The 26,746-nt window shown below is 55.9% G+C and overlaps 1 protein-coding gene across 4 annotated transcripts in view; it reads left to right on the top strand.

Annotated features, from left to right (window-relative positions):
* AP2A2 (adaptor related protein complex 2 subunit alpha 2) overlaps positions 1-26,746 on the top strand; it is a 94,163-nt gene that overhangs the window by 62,126 nt on the left and 5,291 nt on the right. For 2 of the 4 annotated variants that reach the window (XM_025355970.1, XM_025355971.1), the window contains 12 exons: positions 240-341; positions 3,975-4,083; positions 4,759-4,909; positions 6,297-6,465; positions 7,830-7,967; positions 11,056-11,238; positions 11,838-11,935; positions 12,274-12,505; positions 12,592-12,765; positions 19,987-20,153; positions 23,419-23,501; positions 26,109-26,198. In XM_025355970.1, the coding sequence (XP_025211755.1) occupies positions 240-341; positions 3,975-4,083; positions 4,759-4,909; positions 6,297-6,465; positions 7,830-7,967; positions 11,056-11,238; positions 11,838-11,935; positions 12,274-12,505; positions 12,592-12,765; positions 19,987-20,153; positions 23,419-23,501; positions 26,109-26,198 (1,696 nt within the window). Of the gene's footprint in view, positions 1-239; positions 342-3,974; positions 4,084-4,758; positions 4,910-6,296; positions 6,466-7,829; positions 7,968-11,055; positions 11,239-11,837; positions 11,936-12,273; positions 12,506-12,591; positions 12,766-19,986; positions 20,154-21,424; positions 21,445-22,312; positions 22,327-22,387; positions 22,411-23,418; positions 23,502-26,108; positions 26,199-26,746 lie in introns of all 4 variants that reach the window. The other 2 variants (XM_025355973.1, XM_025355972.1) reach the window with 2 other exon arrangements.

Below are 26,746 nucleotides of genomic sequence, written 5' to 3' on the forward strand. Positions count from 1 at the left end.
AGGGATCTGGGCTGAGCATGACGGAACTTCCCAGTCTTTGAGGATAAGCTGGAAGGAGAAAACCTACGTGTGCCATCTTGGAGAACATTGTAGGTTTCTCGGGGTAGGCCTGAGGCCAGAGTAGCTGTGGGCTGCCAGTGTGCTGCTGGTTGGTTTAAGGTTTTGTTTGGAAGATGAGTTAACACAAGTGGCTAGCTTCAGTTGTTTTGACTGTCTGTTGTGTATATGTTTTCTTTCAGGGTGTGGTAACTGCAGCCACAAGTCTGATCACCACTTTAGCACAGAAGAACCCAGAGGAGTTTAAAACCTCCGTGTCTCTGGCTGTCTCCAGGCTAAGCAGGGTAAGTCTGTTTGTGGGGGAGCAGAAGTCAGGGTGGGTTTTGTCTTGGTTATTTAATTATTAGCTTACTTGTAGAATGCAAGGTATTTGGTCAGTTTATAAATTCAGAGGTGAAAACCAACTTGGCTTCTCTGTCAACCTTCTTGTTAATTGAGAACTGTCCCGTCTGTAGAGAAACACAGTTCCCTGTTCCCATTGTGTGAGCAAGCACCCAATACCACGTGGGTGGAGGAGAGGCACCCAGGGGTCCCATGGCCCCCACTGGGGAAGCGTGGCTGGTGCTTCGTGGACCTACCACCTGGTGTGCACGCTAAAGCCTGCTGTTCAGCTTCCTGTTTTGAGTTTTATGCAGATGGACCTGCAGCACACGTTCTTTTGTTTTGTGTGCAGCTGTTATAAATTCACATTTGGTGCTTCATGGAATCGGCTGTGTGAATTGACCCCTGCAGTTTACCCGCTGTCCTGTTGAACACTTAGCTCCTTGTCCTCTGAGGCTGCTGTGCATCCTCCAGCATGAGCAGTCTGGGATGTCCCTCGGTTTCCATGTACGTGAGGTGCTGCGCATGTCTGCTGAGATGTGGCATGGCTCAGCTGGGGGCTGCAGCTCCTGAACCTGAGGAGGAGGGTGTTGCTAGACCAGCTTCCCCTGTGGTGCACCCGGGTCTTGCAGCAACAGCAGGAGGCACAGGCTGGCATGTGTGGTGTTAGTCCCTTGGGTTTTAGTCATCTGGGTGTATAGTAGGATCTCTGTGATTTTTTTTTTTTTTTTTTGAGATGGAGTCTCACTTTGATGCCCAGGCTGGAGTGCAGTAGTGCAATCTCGGCTCACTGCCACCTCCGTCTCCTTGATTCAAGGGATTCTCCTGCCTCAGCCTCTGGAGTAGCTGGGACCACAGTCACCCGCCACCACGCCTGGCTCATTTTTGTATTTTTAGTAGAGATGAGGTTTCACCATATTGGCCAGGCTGGTCTCGAACTTCTGACTTCAAGCAATCTACCTGCCTTGGCCTCCCAAACTGCTGGGATTACAGACATGAGCCACTGCACCTGGCCTCTTTGTGATTTAAATCTACATTTTCCTGATTATCAATGAGGTTGAGCAACTTTGCCTGTTGATTGGCTATTTGGCTGTCTTGTTTTGTGAAGTGCCTAAGTCTTTTACCCATTTTTACCCTGGATTATCTGTTTTTTGTGTTGAATATTTCGCCGTTAAGCATGATGTCTGCTTTAGAATTCTGTTGTTGTTGATACTCTTCATCACATTAAAGAAGTTCCTTTATCTAGTTTGCCAAACAATTTTTATCATTAACTGGTAAAACCACTTGAACTTGGAGTTTTCTTTGTGGGAAACTTTCTTTTTTTTTTTGAGATGGGGTCTCGCTTTTGGTGCCCATGCTGGAATGCAATGGTACGATCTCGGCTCACTGCAACCTCCACCTCCCAAGTTCAAGCAATTCTCCTGCCTCAGTCTCCCAAGTAGCTGGGATTACAGGTACGCACCACCATGCCTGGCTAATTTTTTAGCAGAGACGGAGTTTTTCTATGTTGGTCAGGCTGGTTTCGAACTCCCGACCTCAGGCGATCTGCACATCTTGGCCTCCCAAAGTGCTGGGATTACAGGTGTGAGCCACTGCACCTGGCCGGGAAACTTCCTTTTTTTGAGACGGAGTCTAACTTTGTCCCCGAGGCTGGAGTGCAGTGGTGCAATATCCGCTCACTGCAAGCTCCACCTCCTGGGTTCACGCCATTCTCCTGCCTAAGCCTGTAGCTGGGACTACAGGCACCCACCACCACGCCTGGCTAATTGTTTTGTATTTTTAGTAGAGACAGGGTTTCACCATGTTCTCCAGGATGGTCTCGATCTCCTGACCTAGTGATCTGCCTGCCTCGGCCTCCCAGAGTGCTGGGATTACAGGCGTGAGCCACCGCCCTGGCCCTGGCTGGGTAACTTTCTAATTATGAATTTAATTTATTTTATAAGTTGTGGAACTGTGCATGTTTTCTTTTTCTTTTCTTTTTCTTTTTTGTTTTTGTTTTTTGAGTCAGAGTCTCACTCTGTTGCCCAGGCTGGAGTGCAGTGGCACGATCTCAGATTGCCGCAACCTCCACCCGGGTTCAAGCGGTTCTCCTACCTCAGCCTCCCGAGTAGCTGGGATTATAGGCCCTCGCCACCATGTCCAGTTGATTTTTGTATATTTTTGGTGGAGATAGGGTTTCACCACAGTGTCCAGGCTGGTCGCGAACTCCTGACCTCAAGTGATCCTGCCTGCCTTGGCCTCCCAAAGTGCTGGGGTTACAGGCAGGAGCCGCCACGTCCGGCCTCCTTTCCTCTACTTTCTTTGGGTTAATTTGCTAGTCTCTTTTTATTATTTATTTATTTATTTATTTTTGAGACAGGGTCTTGCTTTGTCGCTCAGGTTGGAGTGCAGTGGCACGATCTCGGCTCACTGCAAGCTCCGCCTCCTAGGTTTGCACCATTCTGCCTCAGCCTCCCGAGTAGCTGGGACTACAGTTACCCGCCACCACGCCTGGCTAGTTTTTTGTATTTTTTAGTGGAGACAGGGTTTCACCGTGTTAGCCAGGATGGTCTCGATCTCCTGACCTCGTGATCTGCCCACCTCGGCCTCCCAAAGTGCTGGGATTATAAGTGTGAGCCACCGCGCCCAGCCTAGTCTCTTCTTAAACCCTTGCGATGAATTTTTGTTGCTTTTCTCTTTATATTTGTTTCAAATATGTACAGTTAAGGCTATATATTTCTCTCTCAGCCTGCCCTTAGCTACGTACATGTTTGAGAGACAGCTCATGTTGGCCGTGTCTCTGTCTCAGAAGTGCTGTGATTCTTGCCTTTCCTGCTTTGTGTTTGTGCCTTTCAGCCCTGTCTTTGACAGACAGCCTAGAACTTGCCTCCCTGTAGCAGGAGTCTGTGACCCAAGTCTGTGCTGGCATCTTGCAGCTTAGGGCAGGAGTCAGGGTGAACTTTTCTAAATGGGTTCACTTATGGCCTAAAAGTGTCACACATGTGAGCTTTGTAGGAAGGGAGGAACTACACTGACCTCCCAGAAACAGGAGACACTGGGCTGTATGGCAGTGGAAATGTGAGGTGGTCGTGATTGTCACTTGTTCGGGAGGTTGACAGAGGATCTGCCAAGCCGAAGGCCGCATTGGACAAAGAGATGGGATGTGAGTGAGGCGGGCGGCCTCCCTGCCTCAGCGAGCTCACCATCTGGGTTGGCCTGTGGTCGGGGGGAACTGTGGGGTTGTGGGGTAGGGTCAGAATGCCGGCTTCTGGGGGTGGGCGTGTGCTTCTTCCTTCTGAGGAGCCTAAAGCTCTCTCTTCGTTTCATTCATGTTCTGGTCCACAAAGGAAAGACTGTAGTTTCAAATCCAGGTGCTGTGGTGTCTCGTACCGAGTGAGGGTTGCCACTCAGCTGCGGCAGCGTGTTGCCGAGTGACAGCACAGCCCTCTCACAGCGAACCTGGGGGTACCAAACAGTGTCAGACGCTCCTGGCACATGAAACAAAACCATTTTTCCAGCTCAGGCATGACCCGAGGAGTGAGTATGGCTTTTCTTTGGGTCCCTGCAGCGGGGGCTCGTGCCCAGCAGCGTGTCTGATTGCCTTTGCTGTCTTACAGATCGTGACATCTGCATCAACAGATCTTCAGGATTACACTTACTATTTTGTCCCGGCTCCCTGGCTGTCTGTCAAACTGCTGAGGCTGCTGCAGTGCTACCCACCCCCAGGTAACGCACAGGCCGCGGCTCCTGAAGCTGCACCAGCGCCAGTCTGATTCCCTGTCTCAGATTTAAGTGGTTTGTTTATTATTTTAAGAAGTGTGTTACTAGCCCTGCCTCTTGATTCATTGACCTTTCTGCCAGTGCTGCCATATGCGCTGGCTTTTGTGGAGCAATTATTGCAGAGCCTACAGTTTTGTTAGGGTTTGGGTCTATTGTGCTTTTATAGTATCAGATCTGTGCAGGTTTTCTTTGAGACGGAGTCTCCCTTTGTTGCCCAGGCTGGAGTGCAATGACGCGATCTCAGCTCACCGCAACCTCTGCCTCCTGGGTTCGAGCGATTCTCCCGCCTCATCCTCCTGAGTAGCTGGGATTACAGGCACCTGCCATCATACCCAGCTCACTTTTGCATTTTCGTAAAGACGGGATTTCACCATGTTGGCCAGTCTGGTCTTGAACTCCTGACCTCAGGTGACTGGCCTGCCTCGGCCTCCCAAAGTGCTGGGGTTACAGAAGTGAGCCACTGTGCCCGGTCTTTCTCAGTTTTGTAAATGCTCCCAGCTGGGTACACAGATGTGAATGAACTATATTAAAAATGCTCTCATGATGTATGGGTACAGCCGGGAGGGGCAGGGTGGGCTGTGGGCCACTGGAGCCTGGTGAGCACCATTCTGTCTTGCCCAGAAGACCCTGCAGTGCGAGGCCGCCTGACTGAGTGCCTGGAGACCATCCTGAACAAAGCCCAAGAACCACCCAAGTCAAAGAAAGTCCAGCACTCTAATGCGAAGAATGCCGTGCTCTTCGAGGCGATCAGCTTAATCATTCACCATGACAGGTGTGTCGGCTGCCTGTGGAGAGGACTTCATCTTGCGCATGCACACATGTTCCTTCTCGTTGGCATGAGACTGGGCTGATCATGTCTAGTTAGTTTGTCCACTCCACGGGCCTTCCCTTTGTCCTGCCTGTCTGCTCCCTGCTGGACCCTTTTCTTTCTGTGCAGCTCAGCTCATCCTCCTCTGATCTCACCATGAATTGCTTTGCTGGCTGTGGTCTCATCCCCCAAAAGGGCCTTTTCCTCCTTCTCCTGAGCATCCCCACCCCTGACTGGCTTCTCGTGTCATGGAACGGAGAGGAGACGGGGATGGGGTGGGGGGCGTGTGCACATGTCCTGTGACTTTGCTGGGCATAGAGCCATACTTGGTGGGTCCAGGGTCCCAGGGCAGTGCTGGAAACGGCTGTGCCCATCCACACAGCACAGAGGCACAGGGTGGGTGGCAGGCCGCTCCACACAGCCTGGAGGGTCTGCCTCCTCTGCTCCCACCACACAGCCTGGAGGGTCTGCCTCCTCTGCCCCCACCACACGGCCCGGAGGGTCTGCCTCCTCTGCCCCCACCACACGGCCCGGAGGGTCTGCCTCCTCTGCCCTCACCACACGGCCCGGAGCGTCTGCCTCCTCTGCTCCCACCACACGGCCCGGAGCATCTGCCTCCTCTGCTCCCACACCTTTTCTGCTCAGCAGTTGTGGTGCACTGCATGTGGGCTGGCGTGGGTCTTGCGTGTGGTGCCGTGCTTTAGGGTCCTGTGAGAATGAGATTGCAGCTCCCACCAGGCTCCTGATAATGAGGAAACATGCCAGGCTGTGGGCAGACGCTCTCTACAGCTAGTGAACACCACCCATTTGCTACTACAGCATTTTTACAAATGATGAAAACTCAGTCTGAGAGTCAGACTTCAGAGCTGGGAGCTATTAAAAGTGAAATTTCCCATTTTAGAGAAAGCTCTGTTGTTATGTGAGGAGGAGCCACGTTCTGAAGAGACAGTAGAGTGAGTGGGGCAGCAGCGACGCTCCCAGCCTTCTCAGCCTTCTCCCTGCCCCAGGCTGGTGCCTCTGGCTGAGACCCCATTGCCGGTCACAGCTTGACCGGCCTCCTGCGAGCCTCATGCAGATTGAGGCTCAGGAGGTGCTGGGAAGCTCCAGTGGATGCATGGGCTGCTGACTGTCACTGGGGGGATGCACAGAATGGACGCAAAACGGAAGTCAGGGGTAGGAGTCAGGTGCATCCGGGGAGGCTCCCGAGTTCCCACTTGAGCAGTGCGGTGGCGGTGAGTGTGGTGTGACTTTGCTGTCTGCCATCTGGACCTGTCAGGGAACGCAGGCTCTGTCCAGTTTGTGTCACACTTGCTGAGGAAACCGCCCCCCCATTTCCCCTCCCTCCACGCAGTGAGCCGAACCTGCTCGTCCGTGCCTGCAACCAGCTGGGCCAGTTCCTGCAGCACCGTGAGACCAACCTGCGCTACCTGGCCCTGGAGAGCATGTGCACGCTGGCCAGCTCCGAGTTCTCCCACGAGGCTGTCAAGACACACATCGAGACTGTCATCAACGCCCTGAAGGCGAGTGCCCTGTCCTCGGGGTCTGCTCACTCCCTGAGCAGGTGCTGTGGGCCTTCCTGTGAAGGCTGGGGGGACACAGTGCTTCCTGACTCCCCGCAGAGATGGAGGTAGTGGCTGGTGCTGCTGGCCTCTGCCTGTCACCTACTCTTGGGAGGTCACACCACAGTTGAGGGCCATGCTGCCTGGCGATGGCCAGGACGGCCCTGCTCTGCTGGTTAGGCTGAGCACACGAGTCCCTGGCAGCCCTTTCCCTGCTGGGGGCAGGTCCCCGTGTGCCATCCTGCATGTGCATAATGCCAACAAGTAGAAATAGTTCTTCTTGGTAGAAAGATGAAATTTTTTTCCCTCATCTCTGAGAAAATCCTCCTTTTGCAAAGGAAACTCACTTTATTTGGGGGTTAAAATTTCAGAGTTGGAAGACCCAGTTGAGGTTGGCCATTGCCAGCCTTCGTGAGTCTCCAGAGCGACCCTGAGGGTTCGTTCCATGTAGGACGTGTCTGCCACGTCCTTAGTCACCGGTGTGCATGTGTTAGGAGGTGGGAGGTGGGGAGCTGCACATCTCCCGTCTGGCTCAGCCTCAGGCTGTGGCAGGGCCGCTCCCAGCCCTTCGCACGTCTGTGTGCAGCTCACGGGTGTTCTGGGTGGCGTGCGAGGGGCTCGTGGTGGGCGTTTGGTATTCTGGATTCTTCTTGGTCCTGGTTCGGTGTGTGTTTTAGTCAATCCCTATTGTCAGAAAGGCTGGACGCTCATTTGCATACGGCCAGTGCTAGGGCTGGCAGTGCCCACTCTCCTGCCGTTTGCTGGGAGCAGAGCTATGCAGACCTCGGGCTTTCTCATGCTGCAGAGCCTCTTGGGGGCTCATCAGCACGGGCGCTGGGGTGGGGCGTGAGAACCTGCCTTGGGGCAGCTCCACGGCAGTGTCGGAGGCAGCGGGGTCTTCAGCTGCATGGAAGAGAGGCCTTAATAACCTGCACCAGGCAGTGCGCTCGGTCCTAGCGAAGCTGGCCTGTGCGGAGGGAGGCGCGGGCGAGGAGGCAGAACTCTATTCCGGGCCGTCCACACCAGGCAGTGTGCTCGGTCCTAGCGAAGCTGGCCTGTGTGGAGGGAGGCGTGGGCCAGCGGAGGGAACCCAGGCAGTGCGCTGGGATCTAGCGAAACCGGCCTGTGCGGTGGGAGGGCCGGGTGAGTAGGCGGAACTCTTTTCCGGGCCATCCAGACACATGCGGCCCGAGTGCAGGTCGGATCCTTGGACCTGGATGTGTGTGAGGGGGAAGCTCAGGGTGGGCGTTGAGATGCGGTGCCGGGCCTATCCCCAAGCCTGGGCCTTGCTCCTGCGGCCTCTTACTCTGTGCCTTGTTCCCCAGACCGAGCGGGATGTGAGCGTGCGGCAGCGGGCCGTGGACCTCCTCTATGCCATGTGTGACCGCAGCAATGCCCCACAAATCGTGGCCGAGATGCTGAGCTATCTGGAGACGGCCGACTACTCCATCCGAGAAGAGATTGTGAGTTCTGGTGGCCTCTGAGTCCTCTCCTGCCACAAGCACGAATCTCAGGGGCGGAATTTCCTTCGTGCTCTGTGATTCTGTCCCGCAGGGCTTGATTGAGAACCCATGAGATGCTGGATACAAGGCTCCTCTGCCTCTGCATTTCAATCCACATTTTCAAGCTGGGTGTGGTGGCGTCTGTGGTCCCAGCTACTCCTGAGGCGGAGGCGGGAGGATCACCTGAGGCCAGGAGGTTGAGGCTGCCGTGAGTCGAGATCATGTCACTGCACTCCAGCCTGGGCAACACAGCGAGGCCCTGTCTTAAAAAAAAAACAAACTCATTTTTGGTAGAGTCATTTGGTCTTGAAAATAACTGTTGACTGGGTGCGGTGGCTCACGCCTGTAATCACAGCACTTTGGGAAGCTGAGGCAGGTGGATCATGGGGTCAGGAGATCGAGACCATCCTGGCTAACACGGTGAAACCCCATCTCTACGAAAAATACAAAAAATTAGCTGGGCGTGGTGGTGGACACCTGTAGTCCCAGCTTCTGGGGAGGCTGAGGCAGGAGAATGGCGTGAACTCGGGAGGGGCGGATCTTGCAGTGAGCCGAGATCGCGCCATTGCACAGAACGAGACTCCATCTCAAAAAAAAAAAAGAAAGGATGAAAGACTGAGCATGACCCAAAACTTGAGGGAAGGAACCCTTGTGGAGGCCACATGGTCAGCAGAGGAGAGGGCCTGAGGCCTCCACCATGCTTACAGGCCTCTCAGGCTCACTGTCTGTGGATGGTGGGGTTTAAGGGGCAGGCCCGGGTGTCCTCATGTGGGGTTGGCCACTGTCACCAGCCAGGACCACAGCCTCTTGTTGAGGCTGAGACAGTGCCTCCATTGTATAGAATACGCTTTGTTATTTGTCTTTTTGGGCAAAGTACAGCTCGAGGCCTCCTTGGGCGCTTTGCCGAGAGCCATGGTCGGAGCTGGCGGCAGGTGACAGGTCGCTTTGGGCGGGTGTGCGTGGCTATGCCCAGGTGAGAGACGCAGGTTTTCAGTGGTTATGCCCAGGTGAGAGACTCAGGTTTTCAGGGGTCTTTAGTGAACGGAGGGGCCCAGGTGCTGGGACTTCAATGCTGAGGGGTGAAATTATCACAGACTGAGCTTCAGTGAGGCACTGCAGACCTGCAGAGGGCGGGGGCCAGGAGGTGACTCTCACGCTGGACTGTCCACCCTTTAGGACAGGGCAGTGGGCCTGGGAAGTTGAGGGGCCCAGGGACAGGGGTGGGCTGACTCCCGGCAGGAGGCCCCAAGGGCAGGCACCGCGGGGAGTGTTTGGTGTAGGGCAGGGCTGTCTGTAGAGTGGCCAGGCAGGTGCTTGTTGACTGCAGCCAGTGGACCCTCTCTGGCCTGGCTGGGGCAGCGTGGCCTGGTCTCAACACTTGTGGTGGGGTGGGGCTGGCTCTGGGGACGGCCGTCACAGGAGCCTCGTTCCTGGTCGTCATTCTGGGTGGTTTGAACAGAGACGGAAGCAGTGTGCTTCTGAGTACAGTCGTGCAGATTTTGAGGTCCTGGGCATTCTTCAGCCCGGTGTCTGCTCTCGCCTCTCTACGTGATGAGCGGCTCTACGTGATGAGCAGCAATCCTCAGCTGGCTCCTGCTGTGAGGAGTAAGACAGGTGCTGTGTCTCAGGCCACATAGTGCTCCCCCAACTCCGTCCTTTCAGCCGGGCATGGTGCTCCCCCAACTCCGTCCTTTCAGCCAGGCATGGTGTTCCCCCCACCCCATCCTTTAAGCCGGGCATGGTGCTTCTCCCACTCCATCCTTTCAGCTGGGCATGGTGCTCCCCCCACTCCGTCCTTTCAGCCGAGCGTGGTGCTCCCCTCCCCCGTCCTTTCAGCCGAGCATGGCAGAGCATGTTCTCTGGCTGTGCTAGGTGCTAAGTGTCCAAACTGGACGTGGCCCACTCCCTGCCTACTCAGCACCTTCCTGTCCACAGAGGGGGACGGATTGAGAGCAGGACTGTGGGTGCTGCACTGTGGGTGGGATGGCCAGAGGAAGTGCCTATGTTCTGGGGGCCTCAGGAGGCATTACACTCCTGGGGGGCCATGTGGACTGCAGAAGGCGGTAGTGACCTGGTCTGGAGAGGATGATGGTGCAGAGGCCCCTGGGAGGGCAGAGCAGCCGTTTGTGGAGGGGTGGGAGGTGACTTAGCACAAGGTGGGGAGAAGGGCATGTGAGGCAGAGGTGGAGACCCTACCAGTGAGGCCTGAGGGCCCCTGGTGCACAGCCCCGGGCTGAGGGTAGGGCTCAGAGGCAGTAGTACGTTTTGGAATGATGCCTTGGAAGTGTCATGGAGTCAGGTTGGGATTTGGGAATCCAGGCTCCAGGCAGCCACCTGGGTGGGGCCCAGTCACCAGTGCCTGAGAGGCCAGCAGCAGGGTGTGGAGAGGGGCAGCGGTGTGGGGAGGGGTGGCAGGGTATTGGGGGTGCCCTTGGGAGGCACGTGGTCTTGATGCCTGCTGGCGTTGGTGTTGGCAGCTGGTGCTGTTGGAGGGGGGCTTGGTTCCAGGTGAGGTGACTTTGGGGAGATGAGTTTGGTGTTGGACAGCCTGGCAGAGCTCCATGTGAGTGGCTGCCACGTGGGTGTGGGCTGGGCAGGTGCCTCCAGGGGGCACCCGTGAGAGTGAGCCAGAGAGGGGAAGAAGGGGAACCCCCAGGTGAGGCTCGCAGGAAAGATTGGCCGGAGCTGGAGGAAACCACCAGAGAAGGGGCCGCCAGGAGCCCAGGGTGGCATGATCAGAGGAGTGCTGCCACCAGGTGTCGGGGCTTTGGGAGACCAGGGCCCAGGTGGCAGGTGGCCTGTCTGTGGCCGTGGCCTTCTGTGGGCTGGTCTCCGCCTCTTCCTGGCTTTCCTTGTTTAAGTCAGGGAATCTTAAACTTTCAGGCTCATGGCCTTTTTTGAGAATCTAGTTCAAGCTTTCTGCATGTCCCAGACTTTTGTAGACACATTTAGGTGCTTCTGAAACCCTCACTTTGACTTTGGATGACAGTTTGGTTTTGGGATTGCCACGGCCTGCAGGTGCCGGCCCTCAGCAGCCCGTCCCCTGCAGGTGCTGAAGGTCGCCATCCTGGCAGAGAAGTACGCGGTGGACTACACCTGGTACGTGGATACCATCTTGAACTTGATCCGAATTGCTGGTGATTACGTGAGTGAAGAGGTGTGGTACCGAGTCATTCAGATCGTCATCAACCGGGACGACGTGCAGGGCTACGCAGCCAAGACTGTGTTCGAGGTATGGCCCGCAGGACGGCAGGAAGGATGGGGTGGAGGGCAGTCGCGGAAGGTGAGCAGTGAGTGGTTCCAGCCTGGCTGGGTGGAGGTGCCGAGGGCTGTCACTGACCCCTCCTGCCCCTCAGCTCTTCCCTGAGGCTCTAGTTCCTCCGCTGTTGGCGCCCCACGAGAGTCCCAGTTTCTTCTCACCCTAACTCTCAAACTTTTGGCTCTCTGGGGGCCATCTGAGAAAGCCAGCCCCTGTGTGTGTGAGAGCATGCTGGCGCCTGCCGTGGCGGGGCCTGCCCTGTCCATCCGAGAGGATTAGGCCACCGGGAGGGGTGTGCCATGAGGACGCTGGCAGAACCTCCCTGGCCGGAGCCCGTTCTGGATGCTGCAGCTCCCTCCAGGGCAGGTCAGCGTGTGACAGCCTCGGGTTCCTTGCTGCTGACACAGGTGCTGAGGGTGCTGAGGAAGGCAGGGATGGGCACTTGGACTGGGGTCTCCAGGAAGCTGAGGGGCTGGTGCTGGTGTAGGGTGCACCGTGCCAGGACGTGCCTGCCTCGCCTTAGCTCTGGACACTTGGCTGCCACCCCGGCTCATTGTGTTTGTGCTTCACAGGCTCTTCAGGCTCCCGCGTGCCACGAGAACCTGGTCAAAGTGGGCGGCTACATCCTGGGGGAGTTTGGAAACCTGATAGCCGGAGACCCGAGATCCAGGTGAGAGGCCCTTTGCGAGTCGGGGCCAAGAGGCGAGGTGCCAGCTGGCTTTGTTGGGAGGCCTCGCAGAGCCTCGTCTGCTCCCAATCGGCGTCTTTTTGTTTTCCTTCAGTTGATAAAAAAAGCAGGGATTCTAGGAGAAAATAGAGACATGGGATTTATAGCTGACTTTGTGAAAGGGGTGCCTTGCAGTGGGATCTGGAGCTGGAAGAGGGTCCTGACCAGCGGCCTCTGGTGCAGGCAAGGGGGTCTTGCTGCTGTCCCTCCCCTGCGGGGACGTGCTGGAGCCTGCGAGGGGACGATGGCGTTCCCGTGTTGTGCTCTCCCCACCCCCCTAGCCCGCTGATCCAGTTCAACCTGCTGCACTCCAAGTTCCACCTATGCAGCGTCCCCACCCGCGCGTTGCTCCTGTCCACCTACATCAAGTTCGTGAACCTCTTTCCTGAGGTGAAGCCGACCATCCAGGACGTGCTGCGCAGCGACAGCCAGCTGAGGAATGCAGACGTGGAGCTGCAGCAACGCGCCGTGGAGTACCTGCGGCTCAGCACTGTGGCCAGCACCGACATCCTGGTAGGAGGCCCCCATCCTTCGAGCTGGCTTGACTGAGGGTTGGAGGTCAGGGACTCTGACCAAGCCCACCCTGTGTTCTTTCCAAGGCGACGGTGCTGGAGGAGATGCCCCCGTTCCCGGAGCGGGAGTCCTCCATCTTGGCAAAGCTCAAGAAGAAGAAGGGCCCCAGCACAGTGACAGACCTGGAGGACACCAAGCGAGAGAGGAGTGTGGATGTGAATGGGGGCCCCGAGCCTGCCCCGGCCAGCACCAGTGCCATGGTGGGTTCCTCACCTGCTGTGTACCCAGACCTGTGAGGGCCTCACCCCCAAGACTTGGGACCAGCAGAGCATTTGCCTGTCAGGGAGGAGCATGTACTGAGAACCCAGGTGCCGACTGTGGCTCTGGACACCCTGCTGGCCTGTCCCGGGGGCCACTGTCCCTGCTGAACTCCCCGCTGGCCTGTCCCGGGGGCCACTGTCCTTGCTGGGCGAGGTGCTTCCTTCAGACCATTGTCTTGTCCAGCTCAGCTCCCACATCTGCTGTGGTGACTTGTTTTAGGGGAAGTGGCCGTCCCCTCTCCTGTAGGACTGCCTCACCCAGGCAACTGTCCACACATGCTTTGTTGATTTAGAGAGGACCTCTCATGCCCTGCTCTTCGAGGTTTTCTCTAGTGAGTTGGGTTAGGTCTGGTTTTCCTTGTATGTGTGATGTGATGAGAATAGTCCCATGGCTGAGAGTGTCCTGTGGTATTTGTCGGGAGAGAAGTGTCGTTGGGATAGTTGCGCTTTTGCTTGGCTCTGCTTGCCGGCTGTCTCCCCTCTGCACTGTCAGGGAGGGCTCCTGTCGGGGTCACACGGGCTTTCTGTTTGTCCAGTTAGAGGAGCTCTGGAGAGAGAATCTTCTGTCCAGGACGCAGGTCCAGTGGTGGCAACCAGTGTTGCTACCTGGTATCAGCAGGGTTTGTGGGGTGAGCACCTGTGGTGGTGCCTGCCCTGGCAGTTTGCTGGTTGGGAGGGTGCTCGTGTCGGAGTCCTGGCACTCCTTGGCAGGGACCTGCTTATGTGCCCTGCTGACCATGTGTCCTGCCTCTCTGGCTGACAGTGCAGGGCCTGCCATGGGGCCGGTATCCAGGCTCAGCCTGACATCGTGCCCAGTGGCTTCTCCTGCTCTTCCTCTTCCTCCCCCTTCTCGTCTTCCTCCTCCTTCTCCTCCTCTTCCTCCTCCCCCTCATCCCCTCTCCTCCCCTTCCCCCTCCCCTCTCTTCCTCTTCCTCCTCCCCTTCCTCCCTCCCTCCCCTCCCCCTCCTCCTCCGCCTCCTCTTCCTCTCCTCCCCTCCTCTTTCTCCTCCCCTCTTCTCCCTCCTCCCCCTCCTCCCCCCTCCTTTTCCCCTCCTCCCCCTCCTTTCCCACCTCATTGTCCTCTCCCTCACCTTTCTCCTCTCCCTCCCTCTTCTCCCCCTCCCTTCTCCCCCTCCTTTTCTTCCTCCTCCCCCTTTTCCCCCACCTTCCCCTCCTCCCCCCTTCCCTCCTTCCCCTCTTCCCCCCCTTCCTCCACCTTCCTCTCCCCTCCCCCTCCTCCTCACCCCTCTTCCTCCACCTTCCTCTCCTCCCCCTTCCTCTCCTCCCCCTTCCTCTCCTCCCCCTCTCCCCATCCCTCTCCTGCTCCCCCTCTCCCCTTCCCCTCCTCCCCTTCTTCCTCCCTCTGCCCCTCTCCTCCTCGCCTTTCTCCTTCCCTCTTCCCCCTTTCCCTCCCCCTCCCTCCTCCCTCTCCTCTTCCCCTCCTCTTCCTCTTTTTCCTCCTCTTCTTCTACCTCCTTCCCCTTCCCCTTCCTCCTCTCCTTCCTCCTCTCCTTCCTCCTCTCCTTCCTCCTCCTCCCCCTCCTCCCTCTCCTCCTCCCCACTCCTCTTCCTCCTTCTCCCCACTCCTCCTCCTCCTCCCCACTCCTCTTCCTCCTCCTCCCCACTCCTCTTCCTCCTCCTCACCACCTCTTCCTCCTCTTTTCCCTCCTCCCCCTCCCCCTCCTCCCCCTCCTGGCTGAGGCTGACATCTCATTGAGCAGTCTTCCCTTCCCCTCTTCCTCCCCCGACCCCGCCCTGCCTCGTGTCCTCCATGTAGCCCTGTCCCCCTTGGCCTCTCTCTGCATTGTTGGTGGCATGCTGCTGTGCCTGCCCTCTGGAGGCTTGAATTGCCTGTGAGCTGATCCTGGAGTGAATGAGGTAAATGAAAGATGTAGCTGTTTCCCCCCAGGTGGGCATCTTCCCTTCACGCTTAAACACCTTCATGCTTGTGTTTCTCACGTGCTCTGTGGAGCTGGTGACCTGCTTTTGATCCTGTCTCCTCCCGTGGGACGTCAGTAGCCAGGTGCCTGGTGCTGCAGGCCTCTGTCATTCCTCTAATCCATCTCTCCCTGTCCTTTGAGCGTCTTGACATAGGTTTCTGGAGACAGAAACTTGCTTGTGGAGATTTGTCTGTGAGCTGCCGGAGCAGGGGCCTCCCCATGGGCGCTGGGCCGGCAGTGGCTCTGCCCTGCAGAGAGGAGGACCCAGCCCCAGTTGGGTGAGGAGGCGAGGGCAGGAAGATGTGACCCAGGGGAGGCTGGTGTGCAGGGATTCCTGGCCGCTGGCTTTCAGCAAGGGCACTGTGAAGCCTTCCATGGAAACCTGGAATTGCCTGTTTGAAGCTGGGAAGGCACCAGGTGCTCTCGCTCCCCTCCAGCTGCTTTGACGTTAAGAGGAACTCGCTGAGGGAGCACGGAGAGGGGCTGTAGGATTGTCGTCAGGCTCTATTTGGTTTTTCTTTGATGTTTCTTTTTCATGTGGGTCCTGAGAAATGAGGTGTGCCCATACCCCAGGCCTTTGATCACACCCAGATTTGTCCAGTTAGGCTCAGGGTGGACTTTGGAGGGCCTGGCCTTGACCGTGGCTTTGGGATCAGATGGAAACTCCTGGACCCTGGGAGTAAGAGCAGTGTGCTGCCGTCTAAAAAGGGGGGATGAGGGTCCAGTGAGGTTCAGCATTTCTGTAAGGTCCCTCCTTGGAGGGGTCCCCCTTCCGGGCTCATTCAGTGGATTTTCGGAGTTCGGCTTCACTCCTGATGGTCAGTGGCACCTGGCGGGTGGGTTCCTTAGGGAGGTGTCTGTGGCTGAGGCACGCAGCTCCATTCTGAGCCGAGAGCTGTGGTGTGTGGGCCCCTCCGTTCTGACCGAGAGCTGTGGTGTGTGGGCTTCCTTGCTATCCTGTGCTTTCCAGTCTGTCCCCACTGCTCACAGGAGCTCCAGTGAGGCCCTCCCTATGGGGAGACACTCCCAGCCTCCACTGCTCACAGGAGCTCCAGTGAGAGGCCCCTCCCTATGGGGAGACACTCCCAGCCCCCACTGCTCACAGGAGCTCCAGTGAGGCCCTCCCTATGGGGAGACACTCCCAGCCTCCACTGCTCACAGGAGCTCCAGTGAGAGGCCCCTCCCTATGGGGAGACACTCCCAGCCCCCACTGCTCACAGGAGCTCCAGTGAGGCCCTCCCTATGGGGAGACACTCCCAGCCTCCACTGCTCACAGGAGCTCCAGTGAGAGGCCCCTCCCTATGGGGAGACACTCCCAGCCCCCACTGCTCACAGGAGCTCCAGTGAGGGCCTCCCTATGGGGAGATACTCCCAGCGAAGTTCTCTTGCTCAGGGTCTTCTGCGTGGGCCGTGAAGGGGCCTCAGGGTGGCATCAGCACATGTGCCTTTCCCACAAAAGGCCGTGGCTTTATCTTGGTGTCACGTTGGCCAAAATGTCTTTTATTTACGATCATAGATGAGGCCAGAACATTTTACTTCTTCCGAGCATCCTCTCTGCACACAGCTCCTTGGGGGAGGCTGTGGTGTGTCCTCGGGTGTGCCGGGGAGCACGGGGTGTGGGGATCAGAGGCTGCCTGGTCTCACATGCAGGAGCCTGGGGCCCTTGTAGGCAAAACCTTCACCCCTCAAGCTGTCCTGCTATTGGAGGGAGGAGACGAACTGGTGTGGCCCAGGAGCCAGGCCTGCTCCCCGAGGAGGGTCTCCCAGGCCTGAGAGGATGAGGAGGGGATGAGGAACCCAAAGTGGGCTTCAGGTCTCTATTGTCCTGGAGCCTCACTATTACCATCTGTGGTAACGTTTCAGGTACAAATTCATTTACTAGGGCAAAGGGCTTTCCTACTTTAGAAAGCAGTTAAAAGCCATAGATGGCCGGGCGCGGTGGCTCACACCTGTAATCCCAGCACTTTGGGGGGCTGAAGTGGGCAGATCACTTGAGGTCAGGAGTTCAAGACCAGCCTGGCCAACATGGTGAAACCCCGTCTCTTCTAAAAATACAAAAATTAGCTGGGCATGGTGGTGTGTGCCTGTAATCCCAGCTACTCGGGATGCTGAGGCAGGAGAATTGCTTGCATCCAGGAGACAGAGGTTGCAGTGAGCTGAGATCGTACCACTGCACTCCAGCCTGGGCAACAGAGCAAGACTGGGTCTCAAAAAAAAAAACAAAAAAAACCCAAAAGCCATAGATGTATTTGAATCAGTGCAGGAACCAGGGGTAACATCTGTGACTAGATGCAGAGGAGGAATTGTCTCCATTTGGGCTGCAGGTGCATTGCCAAGGCCGATGGCTTCCCACATAGCTCACAGCTTTGTCAGGCTGTGGAGACCACAGTGTTGGCGGGCGCTGTCCCAGGCGTGGGGAGCGAAGTGCCGCCCTCAGATGGTTTCATCGAGACACGCCTTGGATATTTTTGGGACTCTTCTCTGCCAGCTCCTCTGTGACCTCCCACCCTTGGAGCACGTGAGACCCGTGTCATCTTCTCTTGCAGAGGTGTTCAGTCACAAGAGCAGAGCCTGGGAGCCTGCCCCGTTTCTGACTGTCCCCCATCCCCATTCTGACTCTCCGCCCCTATTCTGACTCCTCCCACCCCCATTCTGACTCCCCAGCCCCCATTCAGACTCCCCCGCCCCCATTCTGACCCCTTTCGCCCCCATTCTGACTCCCTTCGCCCCCATTCTGACTCCCTCACCCCCATTCAGACCCCCCCGCCCCCATTCTGACTCCCTTCGCCCCCATTCTGACTCCCTTTGCCCCCATTCTGACTCCCTTTGCCCCATTCAGACTTCCCCTTCCCCCATTCTGACTCCCTTCACCCCATTCTGACTCCCCCCGCCCCCGTTCTGACTCCCTTCACCCCCATTCTGACTCCCTTTGTCCCCAGACTCCCCGCCCCCATTCAGACTCCCCCCGCCCCCATTCTGACTCCCTTTGCCCCCATTCTGACTCCCTTCACCCCGTTCTGACTCCCTCACCCCTATTCTGACTCCCCCAACCCCCATTCTGACTCCCTTCGTCCCCATTCAGACTCCCTGTCCCCATTCAGACTCCCTTCACCCCATTCTGTCTCCCTTCACCCCCATTCTGACTCCCCCTGCTCCCATTCAGACTCCCCCTGCCCCCATTCTGACTGCCTTCGCCCCCATTCTGACTCCTCCTGCCCCCATTCTGACCTGCACCTTTTTTGCATAACACACTTTGTGATGCCTCGTTTATCCTGAAGTAAAATTCATATATCACATACCGCACATGTAATTTTTTTGAAAGTGCAGTGTGACAACTTAACTTTGCATTAATATAAAATGGCATTCAGATGGAGTCTCAGATAATTACAAACTCATTTTTTACCTTCTTAGATGTCCAGTGGAACATTCTAAAGTTACTCAAGACAGTCTTCAAGGCAGGGTGTCTTTTGTCTCTGGTTTTTGACTGTGAAATGCCAATATTGTTGTGATAGTCAGAACCCTCCACATCTCCAGAAAGCTCTTAGCTGAGTGGCGGGTTTCTCCACCAAGAGCCCCTGGTGTACAGTGTCAAAGTGTGAGTGTCGCCAGGCTGTAGTTCAGTGGTGTGATCTTGGTTCACTGCAATCTCTGCCTCGCGGTTTCAGTTCTCCTGCCTCCACCTCCCGGGTAGCTGGGATTACAGGCACGCGCCACCACACCCAGCTAATTTTTGTATTTTTAGTAGAGATGGGGTTTCCCCATGTTGGCCAGGATGGTCTTGAACTTCTGACCTCGTGATCTGCCCCCCCTTGGCCTCCCAAAGTGCTGGGATTACGAGTGTGAGCCACTGTGCCCGGCTGAGTATCCTTTTTATAGGGAGTACCTGAGTCCCTCTGGTGCACAGGCTACTGCAGGGCAGGACCCATGGAACCCAGAGCAGCTCTGAGCTCCGAAGGTCAGGCCACTGGGGCATTGCTGGGGAGCCTGCTGCCCTGTTGGATGGGTAAGCATGCGATGAACTGCGCGGCTGCTTGTGCCTGTTGTGGGACTTTAATCATGAGATCATAGGCGCTCTTTCCTTGTGCCTTTGCCCAGGATCAAAGAGCAATTACTGGGGCCAGGTGTGGTGCCTCACACCTGGAATCCCAACACTTTGGGAGGCTGAGGTGGACGGATCACCTGAGGTCAGGAGCTCAAGACCAACCTGGCCAACATGGCGAAACCCCGTCTCCACTAAAAATACAAAAATTAACCGGGCATGGTGGCGGCCACAGCTACTTGGGAGGCTGAGGCGGGAGAATCGCTTGAGGTGGGGGTTGCAATGAGCCTGCACCATTGCACTCCATCCTGGGCAACAGAGTGAGAGTGTCTCAAAAAAAGCAAAAACAGAGACAGTCTCTTGCTGTGTTGTCCAGGCTAGTTTTAAATTCCTGGGCTCAAGCATTCCTTCTGCCTCAACCTTCCAAAGTGCTGGGATTACGTGAGGCACCACACCCAGCCAAAAAGTAGTTATTTTTAAAAAGTCTCTGTTCTGTAGACTTTTAGTGATTAATAATGATTTAACGATTAAACTAATAATGTGCCCGAGGAGCCTCGCTCTGTCGCCCAGGCTGGAGTGAGTGGCGTGATCTCGGCTCACTGCAAGCTCCGCCTCCCGGGTTCACGCCATTCTCCCGCCTCAGCCTCCGGAGGAGCTGGGACCACAGGTGCCGCCACCGCGCCTGGCTGATTTTTTGTATTTTTAGTAGAGACGGGGTTTCACCGTGTTCGCCAGGATGGTCTCCATCTCCTGACGTTGTGGTCCCCCCGCCTCAGCCTCCCAAAGTGCTGGGATTACAGGTGTGAGCCACCACGCCCAGCCTGCATTATCTTATTTCTTAAACCATGTATTTATTTTTTATGTCTTTCGTGGCAAAATTTTTCTGAGATTTTTTTCATTCAAATAGCATTTGTGAAAAAATGTCTTAGTAGGGTGTCTTGGTGAAATTATGACTAATGTTTTAAGTGCAGTTATCTTTAGGCTGGACTCTGGGATGTACTCAGGAAGTGGCTGTTAGCCCTCACTCTGGTCACTCACTGAGCCGTGTGCCGCCTGCCCCAGCCCCCCGGGAGTGCATGGCTGCTAAGTGGGCGCCGTGGGGGAGGATGTGCAGGTGTGAGCTGCCCGGGCCGGCCAGGCCAGGGAGGCTCTCTGCTGATGCTCTCCTTCCTTCTCTTCCAGTCTACGCCTTCTCCGTCGGCAGACCTGCTGGGTCTGGGGGCCGCCCCCGCCGCCCCTGCGGGCCCCCCACCCTCCTCCGGCGGCGGCGGGCTGCTCGTGGACGTGTTCTCAGACTCGGCCTCTGTGGTCGCGCCTCTCGCTCCTGGCTCCGAAGACAACTTTGCCAGGTAGTCAGGTTTCCTGAGTCCTGCAGACGGGCACGGGACTGCCGTGCCCCCTGACTTCCGGTGTGGCCGCGGCCAGCTGGACAGAGGTGGGCAGCGGAGTTTACCTCCCAAATTACTGCTTGGGGGAGAGAGTGGGAGCTGCTGTGTCGTGGGTGGGTTTGCTGTGTAACTCCCCTCAGAACCTTGACTTGTGGACTGCAGTGTGCATTAGATAAAGGGCTGACATTCCTCTCAGGAGGAAAAGAGGACATGAAAGAAGCCACAGGGTCTGGCCGGCGGCTGTGTCCGATCATGCTTCAGCTGCTCTTTCTTTGAGTGTTGGTAAACACTCTTTGTAGCTACTCGTTTCCTCTCTTCGCCTCTTTCCTGTCTAGTTGGGCTGCTTTTCACTCTGACTTAAGCCGTCTTGTCTGTGTCTGGCCTGGAGGCCCAGTCTCTTGTCCTTGAGTTGCTTACTTGCCAAGTCCTCCTGTGAGGCCTGCCCTGCTCACACCTTCGGCCTCCACCCTGTGGTTGCCCCCGAGGGCGCCTGTCTTTGCTGCTTGTCCTGCTCTAATTTCTGTCCAATGCATGGGCACCTCCCAGCTCCCCACATGCAGTGTCTCTGCCAGCGTCTCCACGGTCTTCAGATCGTCCGTGCCAACTGCTTCCCCGGTGCGTGCTCTCCCCAGCCCTCTCTGCTGGGCTCATCAGCTGTGCATTCCCCTTGCTGGCTGCTCTCAGCCATCTGCTTGTTTTCATGTCTGGTGGAGGTCTGAGGCGTCCCATTCCCGGAGTGGATGCCCGTTCCCCTCCCCACTTCCCTCCCCCTCCCCCTCCCCTCCCTTTCCCCGTTCCCCTCCCCCTCCCCCCTCCCTCCTCCCTCCTCCCTCCTCCCCCTTCCCCCTCCCCCTCCCCCACTGCCTTGTGGGTGGCAGCGCAGGTGCTGGTTTCTGTCTCAGATAGAGGTTAGAGAGCCTTTGAGGAATGGCCTTTTGGTCCCGCGTTTTGAAGACTGTAATAGAATTCTGGTGTTTTAAAATGTTTTTCAGTTCTTTGTATTCATGTTGCATGTGAGTTCTGTTTCCTGTTACGTGTTGGAAAAGGACTTAGGAGAGGCAGACCAGCGTGGTGTTTGGTGTAGATCGACACTTGGGCTGAAGACAGTCTTCTTACTGCTCTTAGAGTCGCTGTGTTTGCGATTGAGAATCCAGGTTCCAGGGCTCTGGTGGTGGCCACTCCTCAGTGTCTTGGTGGCAGGAAGGGACCAGGGGCTGGGCAGTCCGTGGCAGCCGTGGCCCTTCCCTGCTGGGCACATGCCTGCCCCGTCTCCATACAGCTGTGCTGGGAGCTGCACATGGCCTTGTGCACGCCTCACATTGGGTGGCGCCGTCTCCAGCTGGCCAAGCGTTGGGGCTCTTGTGCATGTGGCCGTCTTGGCTTTGATCTGGCTACAGAGGGTCATCAGGTGTCTGCGTGTGTTTGGTGTAGATGGAGGCACAGAGTACCTGGGCGAGCCGGCTGCGGTGGCTGCTGGAACACGGCTTACAGGACAGGGCAGCTGCATTCTTGTGGCCTTGCAGAGTGGTTTGCATTTTCCCCAAAAATTCCTCCAGGCCAGGTTGTAGTTGGGATGACCTTTTAAAAAGCAAGCAACCAAGCAGAGACGCCGACCACGAGGGCCCCTCTGTCACGCCACGTCATGGGTGATCAGTCGGAGCCCCTCCCATGTCCTTGACAGATTTTGCTTTAAAGTGGCTTAGGCGAAACCATGAGTGTAAACTCCGTGGCCTCTTGTGTGGAGAGACCGTTGGCTGTGGGCAGAGCAGCGATCCCGGGGCACAGTGGACACCTCTCCCTCGGCCGGCTCCTCCTGTGAAGTGGCCTCGGCTTTGTTGGTGGCCGGCTGTGGCCGTCCTGGGTGAAGCGCAGTAGACGTGTTCCAGGCCGTGTTGTGGATGACCATCCTGTGTTGTGTGCTGGTTGGACCGCACTTGACTTTGGAAGCTTTGCATGTGGCTGGAGCTGGACCGGCAGCCTGCCGGGCTGTGCAGGGGGTGGCTGTGGCCTCCAGAGGTGTGTGCAGGGACTGCTGCCTCAGTGGCTCTTGTGGCTGCAGCAGGCTGGAGTGGGGCAGTGTGAGGCGAGCAGCGCTCTCCCGGCCCTGAGAGCAAGCCAAGGGCCGCCCGTCACTGTCCCTTGCTGTCTGTCTCTGCTTCCTCCGTCTTCTTCCTGGCCTGGTGTCCATATGGCAGGATGCTGATGAGCTGATCTTCAGGTCGGCAGCACTCAGACCTTCCAGGGTGGCAGCTGTGGTGCAGTTAGTGGAGACTGGGTGAGCGTAGGAATGGCTGACCTTGATCTCCTCGGCGTCAGCACAGGTGGGTGTGGAGATTTCAGAATTAGGCTGCTGCCAGGCAGCATTTGCTTCTTAGGCACTGGGGTGGGTTGGGCGAGGGAGCGGCACCGTGAGCTCCTGCCTTCCCACCCTGTGGTCTGAATCAGTGCCACATCCATCTCTGTGCTGGGTTCACCCAGGAGCCCTGTGCTGCTGCCCTGCCTCCCTCTCCTTGACTCTTTTGGATCCAGGTCACTGTGGAGTTATAGTTTCCTAGAGGAGGTCAGAAAACTTGAAGCTCTTCTGAGAGAAACACAAATGAAAACTAACCAATGCTATTTTATTTTCCCCCAACTCTGTGTAGTGTAGATAGGTGCCCTGTGGTGAGCAAAACCCTGGGCTCCCTGTGCAGTGTAGATACGAACCACGCATGGGGCGAGAGGAGAGGCCAGAGGGGAGATGGGGGCGCCCAGGGCCCTGCAGGGCCGTGCTGCTGGTGGGTGGATGGCTGGGTGCCCTTGTGTGCGTGTGCATCAGCGGGGAGCAGCCAGGCTCTGATGGCGAGGCCCTCACTGGGTGGAAGTCCGGCACCCGTGTTGGATGGAGTCTGTGGCGTGGCCAGAAGCTGTGTGCATGCCTTCGCGCCCGTGTCCTGTCTGGGGCCGTGAGAGGCCGTCACACATGGACCAGCGTGTTCCTAGAAAGCAGCTGCACCAACTGCCTTCACAGGCCTCTCTGGAGCTGTGCCCGCGTCCCTGTGCCCTGCTCACTGTCCACCTGTGGCTATTTGTCAGGATGGTCCTTGGAATCTTTTTCCACTTTTTTCTTCCCTTGTGTCCCATAGAGGTTTTTCTGGCCTCCTCGTGCTATGAATTTTTTTCCAAAACAAACCCTTGTGTTTTCTGCGGGTGGCTTTGAGTGACACATATACTGTCCCTTTCCCCCTAGGTTTGTTTGTAAAAACAATGGTGTGTTGTTTGAAAATCAGCTGCTTCAAATTGGACTTAAGTCTGAATTTCGGCAGAATTTAGGTATGTGTTTTAATTACTTAATGAAACCCTCTCTCAGAACTCCCATAAGTCAGTAAGAAAGCAGCCCAATTAAAAAATGGGCAAAAGAACAGCCTGGGCAACAAATCAAGACCCCACCCCATCTCTACAACCAAAGGGGGCCGCGGGGGAGGGGTGGGTGCAAAGTTGTTGAAAAGACGTTCTCCAGGGAGAATACAGGAATGCTCAGTAAGCACCTGAAAAGATGGACAAAGTCATGAAGGAAATGCCAGTCAAAACCACAGCGAGACACCACCTCAGCCCGCCAGGATGGCTGTTATAAAACAAACAGGTAGCCTGGGCGGTGGCTCACGCCTGTAACCCCAGCATGTCGGGAGGCTGAGGCAGGCGGATCACTTGAGGCCAGAAGTTCGAGACCGGCCTGGCTAACATGGCGAAACCCTGTCTCTACTAAAAATACAAAAATTAGCTCTGTGTGATGGTGCATGCCTGTAGTCCCAGCCACTCGGGAGGCTGAGACAGGAGAATCACTTGAACCTGGGAGGCGGAGGTTGCAGTGACCGAGATCATGCCACTGCACTCCAGCCTGGGCAACAGAGTGAGACTCTGTAAATAAATAAACAGACTGGCCTGGTGGTCTGGTGACTTAGGCCTGTAATTCCAGCACTTTGGGAGGCTGAGGTGGGAGGATCACTTGAGCCCAGGTGTTTGAGACCAGCCTGCACAACATGGTGAGACCCCATCTCTACAAAAAATACAAAAATTAGCTAGATGTGGTGGTCCACACCTGTGGTCCCAGCTACTCGGGAGGCAGAGAGGGGAGGATCGCTTGAGCCCAGGCATTTGAGGCTGCAGTGAGCTGAGATCATGCCACTGCACTGCAGCCTGGGCAGCAGAGCAAGACCCTGTTGTTCGTTCATTCATTCATTCATAAATAACACATACATCAAAACAAACCTTGAAGGAAAAGGAGTGTCTGCAGGGCATGGTGACGTTGGAGCCTTGTGTGCCACTGGTGGGAGTGTATAGTCGTGCAGTTACTGTGGGAAGTTCCTCAAAACACAAAAGAAAGTGGAATTACTCTCACCCAAGCAGGTTCACGTCTGGGGGCAGACCCCAGAGAATCGAAAGCTGGGTCTTAAAGAGGTACCTGTCCACCCATACCCATAGCAGCATTCACAATCCCCAGAAGTTAGAAACAGCCCAGATGTTCGTGGGTGGATGACTAGATAAGCAAAATGTGGTCCGTCGACGCAGTGGAATATTATTCAGCCATGAAACGGCAGAAAGGAATGAAATTCTGATGCATAAAACAGCACGGATGCACCTTGAGGACATGGTGCTCAGTGACACGGGCCAGACACAGGGACAAATCCTGTGTGGCTCCACTCATGCGGTCTCTAGAGCAGTGACTCCATAGAGACAGAACGTAGTTCGTGGGTGCCAGAGCGTAGGCCAGGGGGATGGGGAGTTGGTGTTTAATGGGGACGGAGTTCAGTTTGGGAAGATGAGAACGTTCTGGAGATGGTGGTGGCAGTGGCTGCGCAGTGTGGCTGCACTTCCTGCGTCCTTGTGTCCACCTAAATACGGCTAGGAAGGTGAATGTTAGGTTCTGTGTGTTTTACCACAATTTAGAAGAAGGACATAAAAAAGCCTTTGAGTGTTAAAAAACGCTGTGCATGGAACCCTGTGGCTACAGGGCCCCTGGCTGTGGACCTGCCTCCTCTCAGTGCCTGCCTTGAGCCTCCTGAGGACTGCTCTGTCTCTCGCTTGTGAAAAACACGGAAAGAGTGTGAAAGAGAATTAGTCGCTTGCCCACCGGGGATCTGTTAGAAAGTGAGGGTTGTCAGAGTAATTCTTGTAGGAAATGCTGCATTGAAAACAGATGGTACTTTCAGTCCTGGTTTAAGTTTTTAAACTCTGGGCTGTGATAGCTTCAACTAGGTGTTGGTTTTGGTTTTTTAAATTGTGGGAGGAGTGATGCCAAACGGTTCACCCTTTTCAGAATATTCGAGGTTTCCTTTCTGAATTCAAGGGGCATACAGATGTTCACAAAGATTTGTTACTGTGATGTAAATAAAAACAGCAACACATCCAAAATGTGCACCAGTGCTGTGCATGAGCCGCTGCCGTGAGGGCCCGTGTGCAGCACCAGTGCTGTGCTGGATGCAGGCCAGCCGGGTCCCCTGATGGGAGGCAGCTGGGGCCGTCCTGTGCTTACGTGTCGCAGACGTGGGGCAGGGCTGGCAGCGGCCTGTGTGATTGCGGCATCCCTCGAGGCCCCTCCAGCTGTAGCCCAGCCTGCGGACAGGGCTTTCTGTAGGTCCTTCCCCGTGCATACGCGTGTGACCTCATCCATCCCGTGTGAGTGTGCAGGAGGGGCTGAGAGAGGAGGGTGCTGAAGGGCAGAAGTTACCTCTGAGTGGAGGAGATACCCCGCCCGTTTCCAACACTGGTGTGCTCGTTCTAAAACTGGAAAAAATTTGTTCTTAATTTAAAGAGTCGTGCATCACAACAGTGAATTTTGATTCAGCTGAAGAGTGGGGGGGGGCTCTTGTTTTTCAGTGTAAATATTCAGGGTAAGTGTAAAATGATGTGTGTGAAAAAAACGGTTTTGTTTCCTTCTAGGCCGGATGTTTATCTTTTATGGTAATAAGACCTCCACGCAGTTCCTAAATTTTACTCCAACACTCATCTGTTCAGATGACCTTCAGCCTAATATCCTTGGTTTCATTGCCCCCATGCCCACAGACAGCATAATGTGGGACTTAGAGGAGGCTTCTGAGGAAGTTTTTCGGTTTTCTTATTTTGTTAAAATAGCAAGATAATTCCAGATGCTATATGAAAATCAGGCAATCGTAGTCTGCCTATGGTGTTGGGCAGCAAAAAGAAAACAGGCAATCTTCCATATTGAAGTGTCAGTTTTTGATAATGCATCTAAAAATACTGTGCACAAGTCTCTTCCCCTTCCATTTGGCTAGTTTGAGTCCCTTTCTTTTTCAGCTGGTCTCACCCCCCTGTGACATTGTCTTTAAATCCCTCCTCTCTGAAGCCTCACAGAGCTGCTGCTTGCAGAGCATGGGAGGCGCCGGCGGGGACTGGAGCACGGTGCGCACACCCCAGCTGAGCTTGTGTGTGCTTCTGGCAGAGCTTTTAGACTGACGATTTTCCCTTCATAATGCCAGAAGTGTTACTAGAACTTTCCCAGCTAAAAGAGGGAGATGCTAACGTCTCTTCCTGTAAGGATAGGCCCACCGAGTAGAGTT

Source organism: Theropithecus gelada, chromosome 14 (genome assembly GCF_003255815.1).
Source record: "Theropithecus gelada isolate Dixy chromosome 14, Tgel_1.0, whole genome shotgun sequence".
Taxonomy (NCBI): Eukaryota; Metazoa; Chordata; class Mammalia; order Primates; family Cercopithecidae; genus Theropithecus; species Theropithecus gelada.